The sequence below is a fragment of the Leptodactylus fuscus genome, chromosome 3 (assembly GCF_031893055.1).
Source record: "Leptodactylus fuscus isolate aLepFus1 chromosome 3, aLepFus1.hap2, whole genome shotgun sequence".
NCBI lineage: Eukaryota > Metazoa > Chordata > Amphibia > Anura > Leptodactylidae > Leptodactylus > Leptodactylus fuscus.
The window spans coordinates 144,292,557-144,309,741 of NC_134267.1; the positions used below are offsets into that span (position 1 = coordinate 144,292,557).

Consider the following 17,185-nt stretch of genomic DNA (forward strand, 5'->3'; position numbering starts at 1 on the left):
TCTGGGCACATTGCACTGCTGAAGCTGTAGACCGTGCACCTCACATCAAGGTGCATATATTTAGAATATAATCATTTGGTCATCTTGTCTATGTATAACATGAATATGTCTTTGTTTATACTGTAGATCCGACCTTATGTGAATGGGGCACTCTATAGTATCCTCTCTGTTCCTTCTATACGTGAAGAAGCCAGAGCCATGGTAAGATATCATAATAAATGTGCACATTAATACTTGGTTGAAAGCATGATTATTATTAGGCTAGTTTTACATGCATTGTTTGTGATCCATAATCCATTCTAACATATACAAAAAGTCTTAGATAAGACTCGCTGTGATTTGGAGAAAGAAAACAAACACAAACTGTTCAATTTACAACTACATTGCGTGAATAGAAAATTTGAAAATCTCAAGGTACCCATATGTACAAGGACTTGTCTGTCTTTAGGTCTAGTAGGTTGTTGGCTGGAGCTCGGCGCTGTTCACTCAAACCCCTCCTACCCCCCCCCCCCCTTTTTTTCTCTCTCTCTTCCTCCCTCTCTTCTTTTCTTCCTCTATCCTTCCGTCCCTATGTTTCTACCCCAAATTGTCTTTTCCCGGGTGGTTGTCCCTGTGTGATTTTGTCCTCCTTGATATCCTCTTGTGTCGTCCATCTGGATGCTCTGTTATGTCTGATTTACATTTACTTTGATTTTTTTTTTATTGGGGGGGGGGGGGGGTCGGCCTTGTTATGTTTACTGTTGTGTTTTGTTCCTTGTTATTTGGTTTATAAATAAAGAATTTATAAAAATTAAAAAAAAAATCATTTTTAAAATGTCTTTAACTGCTACATAAAAGACTTATTCAGCAGTTTACTCTATCAAAAAAGCTCCATTGAACAATATACAGACACCTATGTGAAAAGCTCTATAGATTAACATTATACAGTTTACAAGCTGGTCTGTAACCAGTGACTGTGTTTTTGTGATATTGGATGGGGGCAGAAATATATCACGTAATATGAATATAGCATTGCCTATACCCCTCTTGCTAACATTATTTCACTATATAGATTGCGCCTTGCCATGTAGTACCACCGATGGTTATAGCAGAAGGTGGGAGGTTGATGGGGGTGCAGGACATGAGAAATGCATTTGGTGTTTTTCGTTAGTAGCTGTGTATGTGAGTATTTTCTACTTACAATGAAATAAGTTAGACATACATTCACATTAAACCGTGCTTCCAGCAGATGCTACACAGTGTCCTATGTTGTCCAGGGCCAAGTGAAAACGTTTTATTTTTGGATAATTATAAAGTTATGTTCACAAGAGGAATTTAGAGCTGATTTCGAGATAGATCATATAACATAAGCAGTAATTGATAGTTTTGTCATTTTACATTTTCACCACCTCCAGTAACTCCATCTCTTTGCATCTTTCAATAACTTATTCCAGCATAGTTGGTATGTTTTTTCTGCATCCTCATTATTCCTAAGCAACTGATGCTATGGTAGTTGGTAGTTAAGCTGTCTTCTGTCAGGTAGGTAGGTGGTCCTGGGCTGGAGAGGACAGCCAGCGACTGCCCACCGGACAATAGAGAGCCTATTATTGGAGCTAACAGCACATGAAACTGTGAGGACTACAGTAAAAATTCCAGCTGCACCAAAATCAGATGAGAAGAGCCTATTAAAGGATGACTCTGATTCCTCTATGCTTCTTCAAACCAGCTCTGACTAACTCCGACTCCTTCAGATGTGGCTGACAATCATGGTCAGACCGAAGCAGTAAAGATCCTCTAAATCATTAAAGAAAAAACAGTAATTGATTTCTAAGTAAATATGCAACAAACTAATCATGTAATTAATTATAAAACATTAAACATTGTATGACTGTAAGTAAAAATATTTCATCATTTTATTTTGAAGCCAGAGTCAGCAACTTTTTTCCTGCAATGACCAAAGCCGCCCTCCCCCCCCCAAAAAAAAAAAAAAAATTAAAAAAATAATAATAATAATAATAATAATAAAAAAAAAGTTCTACTGGACTATATACAGGTATAATCCTAGCCTACACAAAGTTGTAAAATTTTGGAAATGTATACATTTTGTTCTCTTTCTGAATTATATTCTGTATATAAAGTCCAGAATAGTGAGAAGAATTAGTGCTCTTTGCTATAGGAAATAGTCAGCAAGTCTGTAGACTAACACATCCCTTTCAGCTGAGCTTCTATAATAAAGGGGGGCAGTGTTTCTGAATTAGATTGAGGTACAGTGTGTATTGAAAAATTACACTTTCTAGGATGAAAATCAGCAATGTTAGCCGACATTGAGACTGTAAAAGATGAGAACTATTAGTACTGAATCCTGCAGAATTCTGAATGCAGCTCTGAACAGAGCATTATTTACCACTGTTTGCAGGGTGGGGAGAAGGAGCCTGAGACATTGATACAGTTGGTTTGTAAGTAGTCCAGCATTTACACTGAATATCTTAGATCAGGGGTCTCAAACTCAACTCAGCATGTGGGCCGCAGAGCAAGATCCCAGCCAGTCGGCGGGCCGCACCGCGGCAAATTTAGCTCCACCCACTTTTATGTTGACTCCGCCCATTCATTTTTCATGTGCCCCCACACTGTATAATCCTCCTACAGTCACCCGTAAACTATATGTCCCCCCTCCATCTTTCCCCCAGTTACATATACACCCTTCATCTGTCCCCAGATTCATGTCCCCCCATCTCTGCCCCCAGATTCATGTCCCCCCCATCTCTGCCCCCAGATTCATGTCCCCCCCCATCTCTGCCCCCAGATTCATGTCCCTCCATTTCTGCCCCAGTGTCATGCCGTTCTCCCCCCTCCCTTCGTCTGCCCCCAGTGTCATGAGCCCCTTCATTCCACCTCATTGTTTAAAGAGGACCTTCCACCATTTTGCCCACAGGCAGTTCTATATACTGCCGGAAAGCTGACAGTGCGCTGAGTTCAGCACACTGTCGGCTTTCCCGATGTGGGCCCGGTGTGAAGAGCTTACGGTCCGGTACCGTAGCTCTTCTATGGTCAGAAGGGCGTTTTTGACAGTTATCCAGAGACTTCCTTCTTCACAGCACAGCCAATCGCGCTGTGCTGTGAGAGCCGGGAGGAACGCCCCCTCCCTCCCTGATAATGCTCGTCTATGGACGAGTACTGCGAGCAGAGGGAGGGGGCGTTCCTCCCGGCTCTCACAGCACAGCGCGATTGGCTGTGCTGTGAAGAAGGACGTCTCTGACTGAGTGTCAGAGACGCTCTTCTGACCATAGAAGAGCTACGGTACCGGACCATAAGCTCTTCACACCGGGCCCACATCGGGAAAGCCGACAGTGTGCTGAACTCAGCGCACTGTCAGCTTTCCGGCAGTATATAAAACTGCCTGTGGGCAAAATGGTGAAACGTCCGGATTCAACTTGGATCCGGCGTCCCTAGGCTTGTGCGGGCCGCACAAAATTGTTCGGGGGGCCGCGAGTTTGAGACCCCTGTCATAGATGAATCTTAGATACCTGAGAAACAATGTCCTCATATGGTCAGGGTACATCAGTCAGCATGATGCATTATGCAGAATCTGTTCTATCTTGAGGAGCTGCAGAGCTATAAATTAACTTTTTATATTATTGTGCTATACAGGACTACAGTTCCATTCCATTTCCCATTGCTTGATTTGCGTGTGGGCCTAGAGTGCTCTGTATCTCACATCACTTACAGGGCAGTACATAGCATTTTTTAATGTTGCTTAACACCTTCAGCAATAGTTTTCTTCTATCCCCCACATTCCTTATAGTGTGCTGTATTGTTAATTGTCTGTCATGGGGTGGCAACCCATTGTCTGTAACATGCTTAACCTTCTATCATATACCTTTAACAGGAAGGAAAAACAGCCTAATAGTCATATTCTTCTTTTTCTTGTATCATAACTTGCTGGTTTTATGGCAGTTCCCTTTCTCTCTTGGCATTGAATGTAAAATATTGTCTTGATCTAGATATGTTCACGCCAGAAGTTCAGGGTGTAATTTACTTATTGTAATCCGGCCTGTGGTTTTAACATTTCTCTACAATATCAATGATTGGTATCATTAACACAGCACAGCTCTAGAAATCACCTTTCTGGAAGTGTCACTTTCCACTGATCCTGTGGTCAGCAGATCCCTACACATTGCTTGGTCCATGTAGGAGTAGCTGCTGTTATAGTGCATTACTTACTAACGTGGTCTCATCCCTTTACAAATAGCTGATAACAGGATCTGTTTGTGTAGCAAGTATAAATTCACCGAGTGACATTTTTATTGATCAGTCATGACATAGATAATAATTATTGTTATAAGTTCACTTATTGATGATAAGTGATTGATTATCATTATGATCATTCATAAACAAGCCATAAATGACTGACTAGAGTAATAGGGTAAAAGAAAAAATATGTCCTTGTACCGTGTTAGCCAGTGGATATGAAATGAAAGAAATTTTTTGAGAGAAGTCCTCAGTAGTTGATACCTTTTTTAATGGCTAACTTAAAAAGTTTTTTGATGACATATCGAGCTTTCGGGACTACTATAAAGGTCCCTTCATCAGGATGGTATAACACAATTTCTGAAGGTAGGCATATATATACACAGAGAAATGGAGTGTTAGATGCAAAATAGATGGAGAACAGAACACCATGTAAATAAACAATGAAAACATATATATCAGTTCACAGGAAAGTTCTCTGGGTTTATGGCTTCTTTGATCAGTGATGTGGTGTCTAGTGGTTGTAAAACGTCATAAAACCCTGTGCCTGATTTAACCCCTTTTGGAGAGTGTTGAAGGTCGTCATGAGTTTAATCTCCCATATGCGGCGATCCTTTTTGTTTCTGAAATTTCCTCTTAGTACCAGGATCTTCATATCCTTGGTCATATTATGATTTTCATTGCAGAAGTGTTTTGCCACAGGGAGGTGCATTCTCTGTTCTCTAATCGTATATCTGTGTGAGTTTATCCTCATCCTAAGTGACTGTCCTGTCTCACCTACATACAGGCCCTCAGGACACTTAGTACACAGTATCAAATATACTACATTAGGTGTGCTGCAGGTGAACACTCCATTTCTCTGTGTATATATATGCCTACCTTCAGAAATTGTGTTATACCATCCTGATGAAGGGACCTTTATAGTAGTCCCGAAAGCTCGATATGTCATCAAAAAACTTTTTAAGTTAGCCATTAAAAAAGGTATCAACTACTGAGGACTTCTCTCAAAAAATTTCTTTCATTAGAGTAATAGGGGACACACTTAGGCTTAGCGTCTGAGGCAGTGTGAGCTATAAATATGGCCGTAACTCTGGATAGTACAAGTTAAGAAAAGCAATGTTATCCACATTTTTATATATATCATTTATTATCAATTGGAAAGCACATATTTAGTTTTACTGAAAAGGTTTCAGGTATTACAGTTTTTAACCTTGTCATATATCTTATGTTTTTAGGGGATGCAGGAGGTCCTGAGATGTTTTATCAAGGAAGGAAACCGAGATATGAACCGTCAGATTGAGTTCATCATTCGGCAACTTGACTCAGGTATATGTGACATCCTTCCCAGAAGGCCCAAAGTAAGGCTATCTGAAGGTTGAGTCTGTGCTTCTCTAAAATCCTGCTGTCTGGTTCAAATTATATTTGTTAAAGGGGTTGTCCGGGATAAAACAAAAATGAACCTCGCCCCCCGGCCTAACTTCTAATTTACTTTGTTTTCGAAAAAAATGTGTAATTACCCCGTTCGCAAGGGTGGTCATGAGAACTTCATCAATACTCCCTCTCCCCCTCCACCCCATCACAATTATGTGTTTTGCTCTCTGGGAACAGCTCCTTTTCTTCCTTAACTCTGCTAGGACTTGCACAGGCTGGAGGTGCCTCCCACACATGTGCAGTAGAGATGACACTCCATCTCTACTGCGCTGGCGTCAGAGGCACTTCTGGTCTGTGCAAGCATGCAGCCCGCGCACAGCCAGGAGAGTGAAAGAAAAGGAGAAGCCGTTCCAGGAGGGAAGTCTAAAGTGGAAGACACGCAAGTTTTATGGGGTGGACTGAGTTAGTTAGCTGGGAAGAGCTAGTAGTGAGAGGGATAACTAAGTAGACAAGGAGGCGTGCAAGGGAGTGAGAGAAGGTAGTGTGGAAGCTACATAGCAGGAAGTTACACCATGTTACCAAATGCAGAGGATGCTCGGAGCTCCCAGAGAAACCCAGAAATCACTCAAAACACTGTTAAAGGTATTTGGGTACACTTATTAACCCATTAATAGCACTGAACTCACTTATAAAAAAATATATTTTTAGCCCGGAAAACCCCTTTAAGTATGTTATATGTCTGGTGTATTTTCCCAAGAAGCAAATAGTTACATACAGGGTATTCCTTTACATTCCACATTGCATGAAGAACACGGTATTGTTACAGTGGATTGGATACAAAAAGGGAACTACAAAACCATATACAGTGTCAGAAGCATAACAGATAAGAGAATGCTAGAAAATGGAAACTTCTAATGATATCACTAATGTTTTATACCAGAAGAGAAATTTGATGAAGCTGCAGTGTCTGATGATGATGAAGAAGAAGTGGAAGATGAAGAGGTGAATGCTTTTCTGTACATGTTCACATGATTTCCAAGGTGCACAGGACATAATGGTTGCAGTAAACTTATCTTTAGGACAGTGTGACATAATCATGGTATGCGGAAAAAATGTTTTTTCCTGCAATTTCAGGATCACAGCTTTAAATGTAAATAAGTGACATTGATATCAGTGTCACTATTTAACTGTCAGCCAAGGCAATTTTAGCTATTGTGCATCAAATTTTTTTTTCTGAAAAAAACTCTTATTGTTGTCATTAATGGGAACTGCAGCTGTATTCCATACCAGAATGAACATAGATTGCCTTTTGGTAATTATACTGTATTTACAGGCACCCTTTAAAGCATAAGTAATCTTCTTTTTTATCCTTTTATAAATCAGTAATGTGGGTGAAGTAACTTGTGATCCAACTGTTGCCCTTGAATACAGTCCTGTACTAGGGAAAAAAATTCACACTGCATGAACTGGTCCCCAAAATGTATTTATGGCATTAATGTAACTGCTAATGTAACCCCATTTAAATGGAACCTGCCAGGTAGTTTATCTACCCTAGGCTAGTCAGTATCAAGTAATGACCTTTCCTATGGTTCTCCTCACTAAGCTTTCTGTTACTGAAAAGTTAGAAGCTTTTAAAACATTAGACTGGTGTATGAATATTTACCTTAAGGGTAAGTTCACACAGAGTTTTTTTGGACTGGATTTTGACGCGGGAAGCCACCTCAGAATCCGCTCCAAAAAATGCCTCCCGTGGCTAGCCGTGACTGGATCACTGACATCCGGTTGTGGCATTCCGCTTTGGATTAGGCCCAAATGAATGGGCCTAGGTGGGAGGGAGTGTCGTGCCGTGGACACCACGGTGGATTCAGCCGCGGAATCTGCGGCAAGATAGCTACTACTTTTTTCCGCGAGCGGGAAAAAAGAAGAGAACGTCAATGGGAGGCGTTTTATGGAGCCGAATTCTGAGGCAGCTTCCCGCGTCAAAATCCGGTCAAAAAACTCCATGTGAACTTACCCTAACTAGTGCAAGAATAGCTACATCTAGTCATGCAGTTATGGCACTATATCCCACCCTGTGAGGCCAATATTTGGATAAAGAATCAGGCAATGAGGGACATGTTAGTTACGTGTGATTTACCATATGTGAATTAGCACAGTGACTTCATGACTACATGAAGCTGCTCCCCGCCACCTGACTTACAGTAGTTAAGTCTCCATATGCCAATCTAAGGTTAATAAGCTTATAACTTAACTATTCAGTAACAGAAAACTTAATGAGGGACACCATAGGAAATGTCATTACTGATGCTGTTTATGACCCATTTAGGGTGAAAAAACACCTGACAGGTTCCTTTTATGCATGGATGATGTTATAAATGCATTGCTAAGAACTTTTTCTAATACAAGCTCTTTACATGATGGTTTACAAGAAAAGATTTCTGTAGGCTCCTGCCACACAGGGTTCTGAATACATTTATAGCCACATTCAGTGCAGGGGCTGCCAGTGTTTTTACATACTAGCTACAGAATGACAGTAATGGGGTATATGAATGGGGCTATAGTCACACTCAGAACCCCATATTGCACGACCCTTAGCCATGCACTTTACTGTAATGAGGTTTCTCATGTGTGAACTCTTGTTGTTTATTGATATAGTTAGGGACCAGAAGGAAGGACCGCGCTTCACCAGATGTCAAAAATAACCAGTTTATTAAAGTTCAACAGCAAACGCGTTTCGGGCATAGATCGCCCTTCTTCAAGTGCAAAGGAACTGCTTTGGAGGTCCGGTCTGGACAGTTCAACTGTGGCACCACACAGACAAAGTTGAACTGTCCAGACCGGACCTCCAAAGCAGTTCCTTTGCACTTGAAGAAGGGCGATCTATGCCCGAAACGCGTTTGCTGTTGAACTTTAATAAACTGGTTATTTTTGACATCTGGTGAAGCGTGGTCCTTCCTTCTGGTCCCTAACTATATCCTTCACACCATCGGTGAACAGGACCCAGTCGCTCAATCACTTATAGGGAGGAACCCCCTAGAATTGGTTTCCAGGCATTTACAGTAGTTGTGAATTTTTCACAACTTTATCAGGTGAGAGTGCACTTAAACCTGCTACTACACCTCCAACTTAACAATACTTCACCATATACAGCTCGGTGCTGTTTTTTTGTTTTTTGTTGTTTTTTTTTTTTGTTGTTTTTTTTTTTTTTTTCTCTATTTGTTGTTTATTGAGTCTGTAAGTCATACTTTTTTAGTTTCCACCATTTTGGGGTACATATAATATTTTGATTAGTTTTTATTAACATGTTTTTTGCTCATTATCAATAACTCCTGTATTAATTCCTGTTATGCAAGGATATATGCAGTCATAGGAAATTACATGGCATAAATATTAAAGAGATTTGATCTTTCATAAATATGTCATGTATTTTTCCTACTGCTGTTCTATAGTTTTTGCTGTTTTTCCTTCAGGAAGAACAAGATGTTCTAGAAGCTGACTTGGACAAAGACGAGGTTGTTCTTCCTCATACAGGAGAACTAACTGGAGAAAAGCTCCTGACTTCAGAGTACCTTGGTGTATGTATCATCATTTGTAGTATTTCTTGAAACAAAAAAGCACATCTGAGGCATTAAATGGCTCCCCAGGTTACCAAGTGATGGTATATAGCTAACATTATTACTTCTGGCCACCCACCAATCCAAAGAATAAAGGGGTCAAATTGACAGCATATACTAGCAGTGAGAATAACCCATTTAGGCTAAGGCCCCACGGGCCGTAATCGCAGCGCTGCGGAAAGAACCACTGCGTGAACGTATTGCAGTTCTTTCCGCAGCGCTTTTGAGAGAAAGTTCACAGAGTTTTCCTCTGCGGACTTTCTCTTAACATTATATCTACGGGAAAGCCGCCGGCGTTTCTGTAGATATAATTGACATGCTGCGATTTATAAAGCCGCAACGGCTTTGCAAATCGCAGCGTATCTGCGCTGCAATCTTTTCCGCAAAGTGGAGATGGGATTCGCATGAATCCCATCCCCTTTGCTTGCACTGTAAAACGCCGCAATTTTTCCCGCAGCACCTCCGCTGCAGGCAAATCGCGGCATTTACGTCCCGTGGGGCCCTGGCCTTAAGGATATACTTGCTATGTTTAATGGCAATCGTAGTATAATATTGGGTTCTCTATACCAAGGTCCTTTACCCTGTTTCCCCGAAAATAAGCTATCCCCCAAAAGTAAGACATAGCAGAGGTTTTGTTGAATTGCCTAATATAAGGCACCCCCCGAAAGTAAGACATCCCCCAATAATAATAATACAGTCCTATGAAAAAGTTTGGGCACCCCTATTAATCTTAATCACTTTTAGTTCTAAATATTTTGGTGTTTGCAGCAGCCGTTTCAGTTTGATATATCTAATAACTGATGGACACAGTAATATTTCAGGATTGAAATGAGGTTTATTGTACTAACAGAGAATGTGCAATATGCATTAAACCAAAATTTGACCGGTGCAAAAGTATGGGCACCTCAACAGAAAAGTGACATTAATATTTAGTAGATCCTCCTTTTGCAAAGATAACAGCCTCTAGTCGCTTCCTGTAGCTTTTAATCAGTTCCTGGATCCTGGATGAAGGTATTTTGGACAAACAATTCAAGTTCAGTTAAGTTAGATGGTCGTCGAGCATGGACAGCCCGCTTCAAATCATCCCACAGATGTTCAATGATATTCAGGTCTGGGGACTGGGATGGCCATTCCAGAACATTGTAATTGTTCCTCTGCATGAATGCCTGAGTTGATTTGGAGCAGTGTTTTGGATCATTGTCTTGCTGAAATATCCATCCCCGGCGTAACTTCAACTTCGTCACTGATTCTTGAACATTATTCTCAAGAATCTGCGGATGCTGAGTGGAATCCATGCGACCCTCAACTCTAACAAGATTCCCGATGCCGGCATTGGCCACACAGCCCCAAAGCATGATGGAACCTCCACCAAATTTTACAGTGGGTAGCAAGTGTTTTTCTTGGAATGCTGTTTCTTTTTGGACGCCATGCATAACGCCTTTTTTTTATAACCAAACAACTCAATCTTTGTTTCCAAAATGAAGCTGGCTTCTCCAAATGTGCTTTTGCATACCTCAGGCAACTCTATTTGTGGCGTGCTTGCAGAAACGGCTTCTTTCTCATCACTCTCCCATACAGCTTCTCCTTGTGCAAAGTGCGCTGTATAGTTGACTGATGCACAGTGACACCATCTGCAGCAAGATGATGCTGCAGCTCTTTGGAGGTGGTCTGTGGATTGTCCTTGACTGTTCTCACCATTCTTCTTCTCTGCCTTTCTGATATATTTCTTGGCCTGCCACTTCTGGGCTTAACAAGAACTGTCCCTGTGGTCTTCCATTTCCTTACTATGTTCCTCACAGTGGAAACTGACAGGTTAAATCTCTGAGACAACGTTTTGTATCCTTCCCCTGAACAACTATGTTGAACAATCTTTGTTTTCAGATCATTTGAGAGCGGGCTGTCCATGTTCGGCGACCATCAAACTTAACTGAACTTGAATTGTTTTGTAGAAAGAAATGGTCCAAAATACCTTCATCCAGGATCCAGGAACTGATTAAAAGCTACAGGAAGCGACTAGAGTCTGTTATCTTTGCAAAAGGAGGATGTACTAAATATTAATGTCACTTTTCTGTTGAGGTGCCCATATTTTTGCACCGGTCAAATTTTGGTTTAATGCATATTGCGCATTTTCTGTTAGTACAATAAACCTCATTTCAATCCTGAAATATTACTGTGTCCATCAGTTATTAGATATATCAAACTGACATGGCTGCTGCAAACACCAAAATATTTAGAACTAAAAATGATTAAGATTAATAGGGGTGCCCAAACTTTTTCATAGGACTGTATTTCTGTGCAAAGATTGTATGAAGAAAAACATTACAGCCGGCCGACACTGTGCGCGATGTTCCATGTGCACAGGAAAGCCGGCTGCTGTGATGCCGTACGTTGTATCCACTGTTCCTGCCACTAAAGGATGAGCTGGGAGAGGCCCGCTGTGCATACACTAAGCATCGTATGCGGTGAGGGGTCCATTCTCCCAGTTCATCCCACAGCAGCAGGAACAGTGGATACAACGTATGGCATCACAGCAGCGGCAGCAGCCGGCTTTCCTGTGCACACAGAGCACTGCGCACAGTGTTCAGCCGGCTGCAATGTTTTTCTTCATACAGTCTTTGCACAGCAAGCACATCTCCTATTTCTTCCCTATTTTCACACTTACTTCCAGCATTATCACCATACTAAAAATCCCACATGTCCTTACTTTTGCTCAGAGGCCTGTATGCCACATGTATCAGATTACACATGACAATAGAAGTCTATAGAGAGTGGAGGAGGTGCTAAAAGAGACTGAAATCAACTAAAAGGGCTGTGATAGAAACTTCCCTGCTTTAGTTGCAAAATAATTATATGCAATCTTCTATGACTTTGTGAGATGAGAATAACCCCTTGAAAGGAAAATTCAGAAAAGAGACTTCAAAGCAGGACTGAACCTGAAACTTGAAATGGCTTAGGTGGTTCAACCCAAACAATTGGCTCAGTGGCCTTCATGAAAGATTCTCAAGTGTCCTGTATGTATCAATAATAGATTGTCATAATCCATGTATTTTTATGGTGTGTGTCACATATTCACAATGTTAGTTAAATAATACACCTTTACTGAGATGTGGAGGTTTATCAAACCAGTTATCTTTCTTCCCTGTAGATTAGTGGAATTACTTATCTACAGGGAAGAAAGAAGTCTGGTTTGATAAACCACCTTGCTCTCTCTATAATGAGAACAAGGAATGAAGGAAATCTATTTTGCAGACTAAGTGTTTACATGGCAGAACATGCCTCATATTCCTCATTCATTTCTTCCTCTGCTTCCTGCTGTAGAAAGCCGAAGCAGAACTGCAACGCTTTGCCTTGGTTTTAACCCCAGATGAATGGGGATAATCAGCAGAATGACTCGCGCTGTGGACTCTGCAACTGAGCAACCTGCGACCAGGTCAATCTCTGCCTTCCACTGATAACAATGGGAGGCAGAAACAGGGCAGAATTTGGCGCTGATTTTGAGGTGAAATCCTCCTCAGAATCAGCACAAAATTCCGATGTGTACACATACACAAAGATGTCTGCAGAGCTGGCTTCAATTTTGAGGACATACAGTAAGTCACATTTGGAACTTGTTATATATTCTTTACATCTTGATGTGAATTCCTCACATCTTATGTGTTTCTTATATTTCTCAGTTTTTTTATGTTTTCATCAATAACTTGTGGCAGGAAAGACATTTTTTAAAGATTTTTTTTTTTTAGCTTTGCAAAAATAATTGGACACTTGTCATAATGGAGGGTCCAACAAAGATTTCTTCTATAGATAAACAACAGAGACTTTATTAATGAGATGAATGGAAGTGTTCATTTATTGGGGTTGAATAAAGCATCCATTAGTCTTCTCTCTCCACAGATCATGACCCACACACTGAAAGCAAAGAAGAGAATGTTTCCTGGTATACTGCAGAGCATAGATGAGCCGCTCCAGAGACCTGTAACCCCCAGCAGTCACCGAGCTGTGCATACAGCGTATGTACTTAGTGTCTTTGAACCACCTTCTTCCAGTACATGAGTAACAAATGGATCAGAACCTGTGCCATGGGACACAAGAACCATTTTAAAGTGACATTTACAGCTGTAGGGTTTATATGCATGTATTCTTAAACTGTATTTTACAGTGGACATTGCTCCGTACTGTTTTATCCATTCAGCATTGTACTTGTTTATTCTGTGTTGGTAATTTCTTTTACACTTCAATTTGTTACTAGGTCAGACAACATAGCCTCACAAGTAAATCCTTCGAGCTCCTTCAGAATCCAGAAATTGTTATCAAGACCCCCCACACGAAGCGGAAGCCGCCCCGGCACTGCTGATTTTTCTGCCTCATCTACATGTAAGCAACACATATACCTACTCATAAAGGGGTTTTTGGAGAGTTAACTATTGATGACCTATTCTTAGGATTGGTCGCCAATATCTGATCTGTGGGGCCTGACACTTCTAACTCCCATAAATAAGCTTTTTTTCACAGACCATAACATTCGGATGAACACTGCAGGCGGTTCACTGGATGACAAGCGTATCACTGTATATTGCATAGGTATTATAACTCAGGCCCAATTGAATAAGACTGAGCTGCAGCTGTACTATGCGACCAATGTGTTGTGGGTGTGATCTAAGTTGCGACATCTTGCTCTAAGCAATGTGCCAATTTTTGGTGCATTTTTTTGGCATAAATAAAGCCAACAGGTAGGAGGTGTAAAGTTAGATTAATCTCTATGATAAAGCTGACACATCTTAAACCTGTCTAATTGAACTAGGCACTGTTTAGTATTTATATATTTTTCACATTATCCAGCAGGATTTTTTTTATATCGCTTTATAATTCCAAGCATGCAGGCTACAAATTCATTGTGAAGCTAAATCTTTGCACACTGAACACAACCCAATGCATGGTAGGATCTATACAAACCTCCTGTTATACAGTGACAGTCAGTTTTTTGTGGATTGCAATCATCTGAGAACCTTGTGGACACCGCTCCATGACCTTACAGCTGGTGGTGTTCACATGCAGATGTTCTTCCTGTTTAACCGGAAACTGTCTGTGCATGGATGCTCGAATTCTATCTGTCTGTGCACAAACATATGTTGCTGCAACAAACCTTAACCATTTATCCTCATCAAATCTTCTCTTCATACATGTGAACACATTGATCTCATGTAATATTAATATTTTTGTTGTTAAAAAAAGACAGGTATATGACTGAAAGCACGTTAGCCAAACTTGTGCTATATATTCATGAACTACATAGTCATGTGTTCTTATTGTCTTCCTTCTTTTTAGCCATTGACACTGAATCATCTCGGCTTTTTTCTCCAAGTGCTCGGTCAGATCACCGAGGACCTGTGTCTCCTACTTCCCCTAGAATTCTGGATTTGAGTTTAGACAAAAGCAATGGACACAGTAACAGGTGACTTTACCAGAAAATGTTTGAGCTGTGGTTATACGTTTGTATGAAAGTATCGCTATTTCATCTGCCAGATGTGATTATTCTCCTTGACCATAAGGCATAGCTAGAAAAGCTTTGGCTAGTGTCCAAGGCATGGCTGAGAAATGTTTGTGCTGTTAATACAAAGGCAGTCAACCTAATCCTGCAATAGTGAAGACAATTAGTCTTTATTTAATACTTACTTAATGAGTCTGGCAGGTTACAGTATTAACACATTCTTGTCTCCCTGGCCTTGTCTGTTTTTTGCTTCTATAGCAGAACTTGGCTCCCACGAAGTCCTGAAATACAAGATGCCAGCCCACGCAAGGCAAAGACCCCTACCATTGCACCTCAGTTTTCTCAGTCAGGACCACAACAAAGTCGACCCAGTTCTGCTGGATCCTCCACTCACAGCAGACAAAGTAAGGATTCCAGGGGATATATTAAGAACCAGTTACATCATTTTAGCAATCTTTTACCTATTTTATTTATGTTAGCAGCAGAGATGAGAAATAGAGAAGTGCTCCATTATCCGTTCAGAGGTATAAATGTTGCACCCAGTTATTGGATGTTATGTAGCCATTATGCATATCACTATTTACAGGTCAAGGACCTTTGTCTGGAATGTAAATTGCTGCGTATCCTGTTCATCTGGGTCCCCATGCTAGGACACATGTTTCCGACTTGACTGTACTACTTGGCACAGTGTAAAGAGGATATTACAGAGAGAATGTTGGACAGACTGTTCATATTGAACTTTCTCCAAAACAGTGCTGGGCAGAATACATTGTATACAGCATGCAGCAGTATATGTCACATGGGCCATTTATATCACAGAACAATTCTACATAAAAGGAAATGTAGCTCAGGATCTCTTTCAGTGCTGGTTTATGATCTTCATAAATCAAGAACTGATGCTTATGTCTACAAAAAGCTATAGAGTTGCATAGCAGTCTTCTTTATTCCATACAATGGTAAATAATGAAAAAATAATTTAAAATCTAATTAAAAAAAACATATTGTGCATTGTTCTATAGTGAGATCCTATGACTGAGGCCACTGTATGGCATCTATTTAATGTAAAATTCTTAGCATGAACAGTAAAGAGAGCCTGTCTACTCTAGCTCAGGACTGTTTAGTATTAGTATATCTGTCTCACTATCCAACAGGATTTTTTTACATTGCTTTATAATTCCTAGTAAGCAGGCTACAAGTTCAATGTGAAGCTCAATCTTTTCACACTGAACACAACCCAATGCATGGTAGGGTCTATACAAACCTACAATTTTAATAATAATAATGATTAATAATAAATATTAATTAAGAATATTAATAATTAAATGCATAACTCCATTAGATGCTAAAACTCCATTTTAAAGGGAACCTGCCTCATGAAAAATGCTGTACAATCTGTAGGTAGCTTTTTATAGAGCAGGCGGAGAAAGAATCACTATAACCGGTCATTGCAATTTCTGCTCAATCTGTGCTGAGAAGTCAAGGAGGCGGTCCTATCCGTGACTGACAGACTCCCCTCTATAACTATGCATACAGATACAATGGACACCCACTATTAGGACCGCCTCCTTGACTTGTCAGTACAGAAATGAATAAATGACCTGTTTTACTTGTGGTACAACCTGAAGCTTGTGGACACCAATGTAAAATCTGTTACAGAGCCCTCACTTAATACATGTTATGTATAATAATACTGAAGATACTTCTTATGTTGCACAGAGGCCATCGGCCCTCTCAAGCTCCAGCGGTCTGCCCTTATAGCTACTCCATTAGTTATACAGAACCTTTTCCACAAAGTTACCGATATATATCAATCTACTCCGCTCCTTCTGCTGCCTACACTTTGTACAGCCTTTCAATGCCATTCCTGGAATTTCTAACCTGTTCTATAGCTTAGAACTAATGGAGCCTGTATTGTTGTCTTTTATCTTGCAGGTAGCCAGTCTTACAGAAAGTGAGAATAAGTCACACAATGGGATCTGCTGCTTTGTGTAATAATAAGAGAGTTAACTCTTTCCTTGACTCTTCATCAAATTCAGTAACCTGATCTATCTATTCCAGTGAAAATGTTTTTAGAAATCTGAATTAAAAATGGCAGGCATGACAAAATTACCTGACTTCACGTGTGACCCCACTATCCTGCACTCACAGAAGACAGAGATGTGAGAAGCTGTTTGGTGGTTCTGTGGTCTTCACACTCTAGAGCTGCTTTTGCCATTTGTTTGACCTATTTATTTATTTATGATACGTTTTGGATATTAAATCATTGGATACAATTTAACTTTGTATAATATTCACTATAATTTTATATTAAAACATGTTTTTCCACATTGTCAAATTGACAAATTATAGTGTTTAATTTTTTATAGAATATATACGTATGTAAACTTTAAAAATAGAAATATCTCTTTACATATTTTGAAACTTTTTTTTTTTAAGGCTCGTAAGGCACGTACACCATGTTTTTTGGTTTCAGGCAGGGAATCAATAT

General features: G+C 40.2%; 1 protein-coding gene across 1 annotated transcript in view; it reads left to right on the plus strand.

Moving 5' to 3' along the window:
• Positions 1-16,914, plus strand: part of ARMC9 (armadillo repeat containing 9) — a 162,336-nt gene extending 145,422 nt beyond the window's left edge. Inside the window, exons 18-26 of the mRNA XM_075268483.1 lie at positions 127-201; positions 5,463-5,553; positions 6,539-6,600; positions 9,069-9,173; positions 13,104-13,219; positions 13,459-13,583; positions 14,535-14,661; positions 14,956-15,101; positions 16,630-16,914. Of these exons, the coding sequence (XP_075124584.1) occupies positions 127-201; positions 5,463-5,553; positions 6,539-6,600; positions 9,069-9,173; positions 13,104-13,219; positions 13,459-13,583; positions 14,535-14,661; positions 14,956-15,101; positions 16,630-16,652 (870 nt within the window). The 3' untranslated portion in view covers positions 16,653-16,914. The remainder of the gene's footprint in view (positions 1-126; positions 202-5,462; positions 5,554-6,538; positions 6,601-9,068; positions 9,174-13,103; positions 13,220-13,458; positions 13,584-14,534; positions 14,662-14,955; positions 15,102-16,629) is intronic.
• The last annotated feature ends 271 nt before the right edge of the window (positions 16,915-17,185 follow it).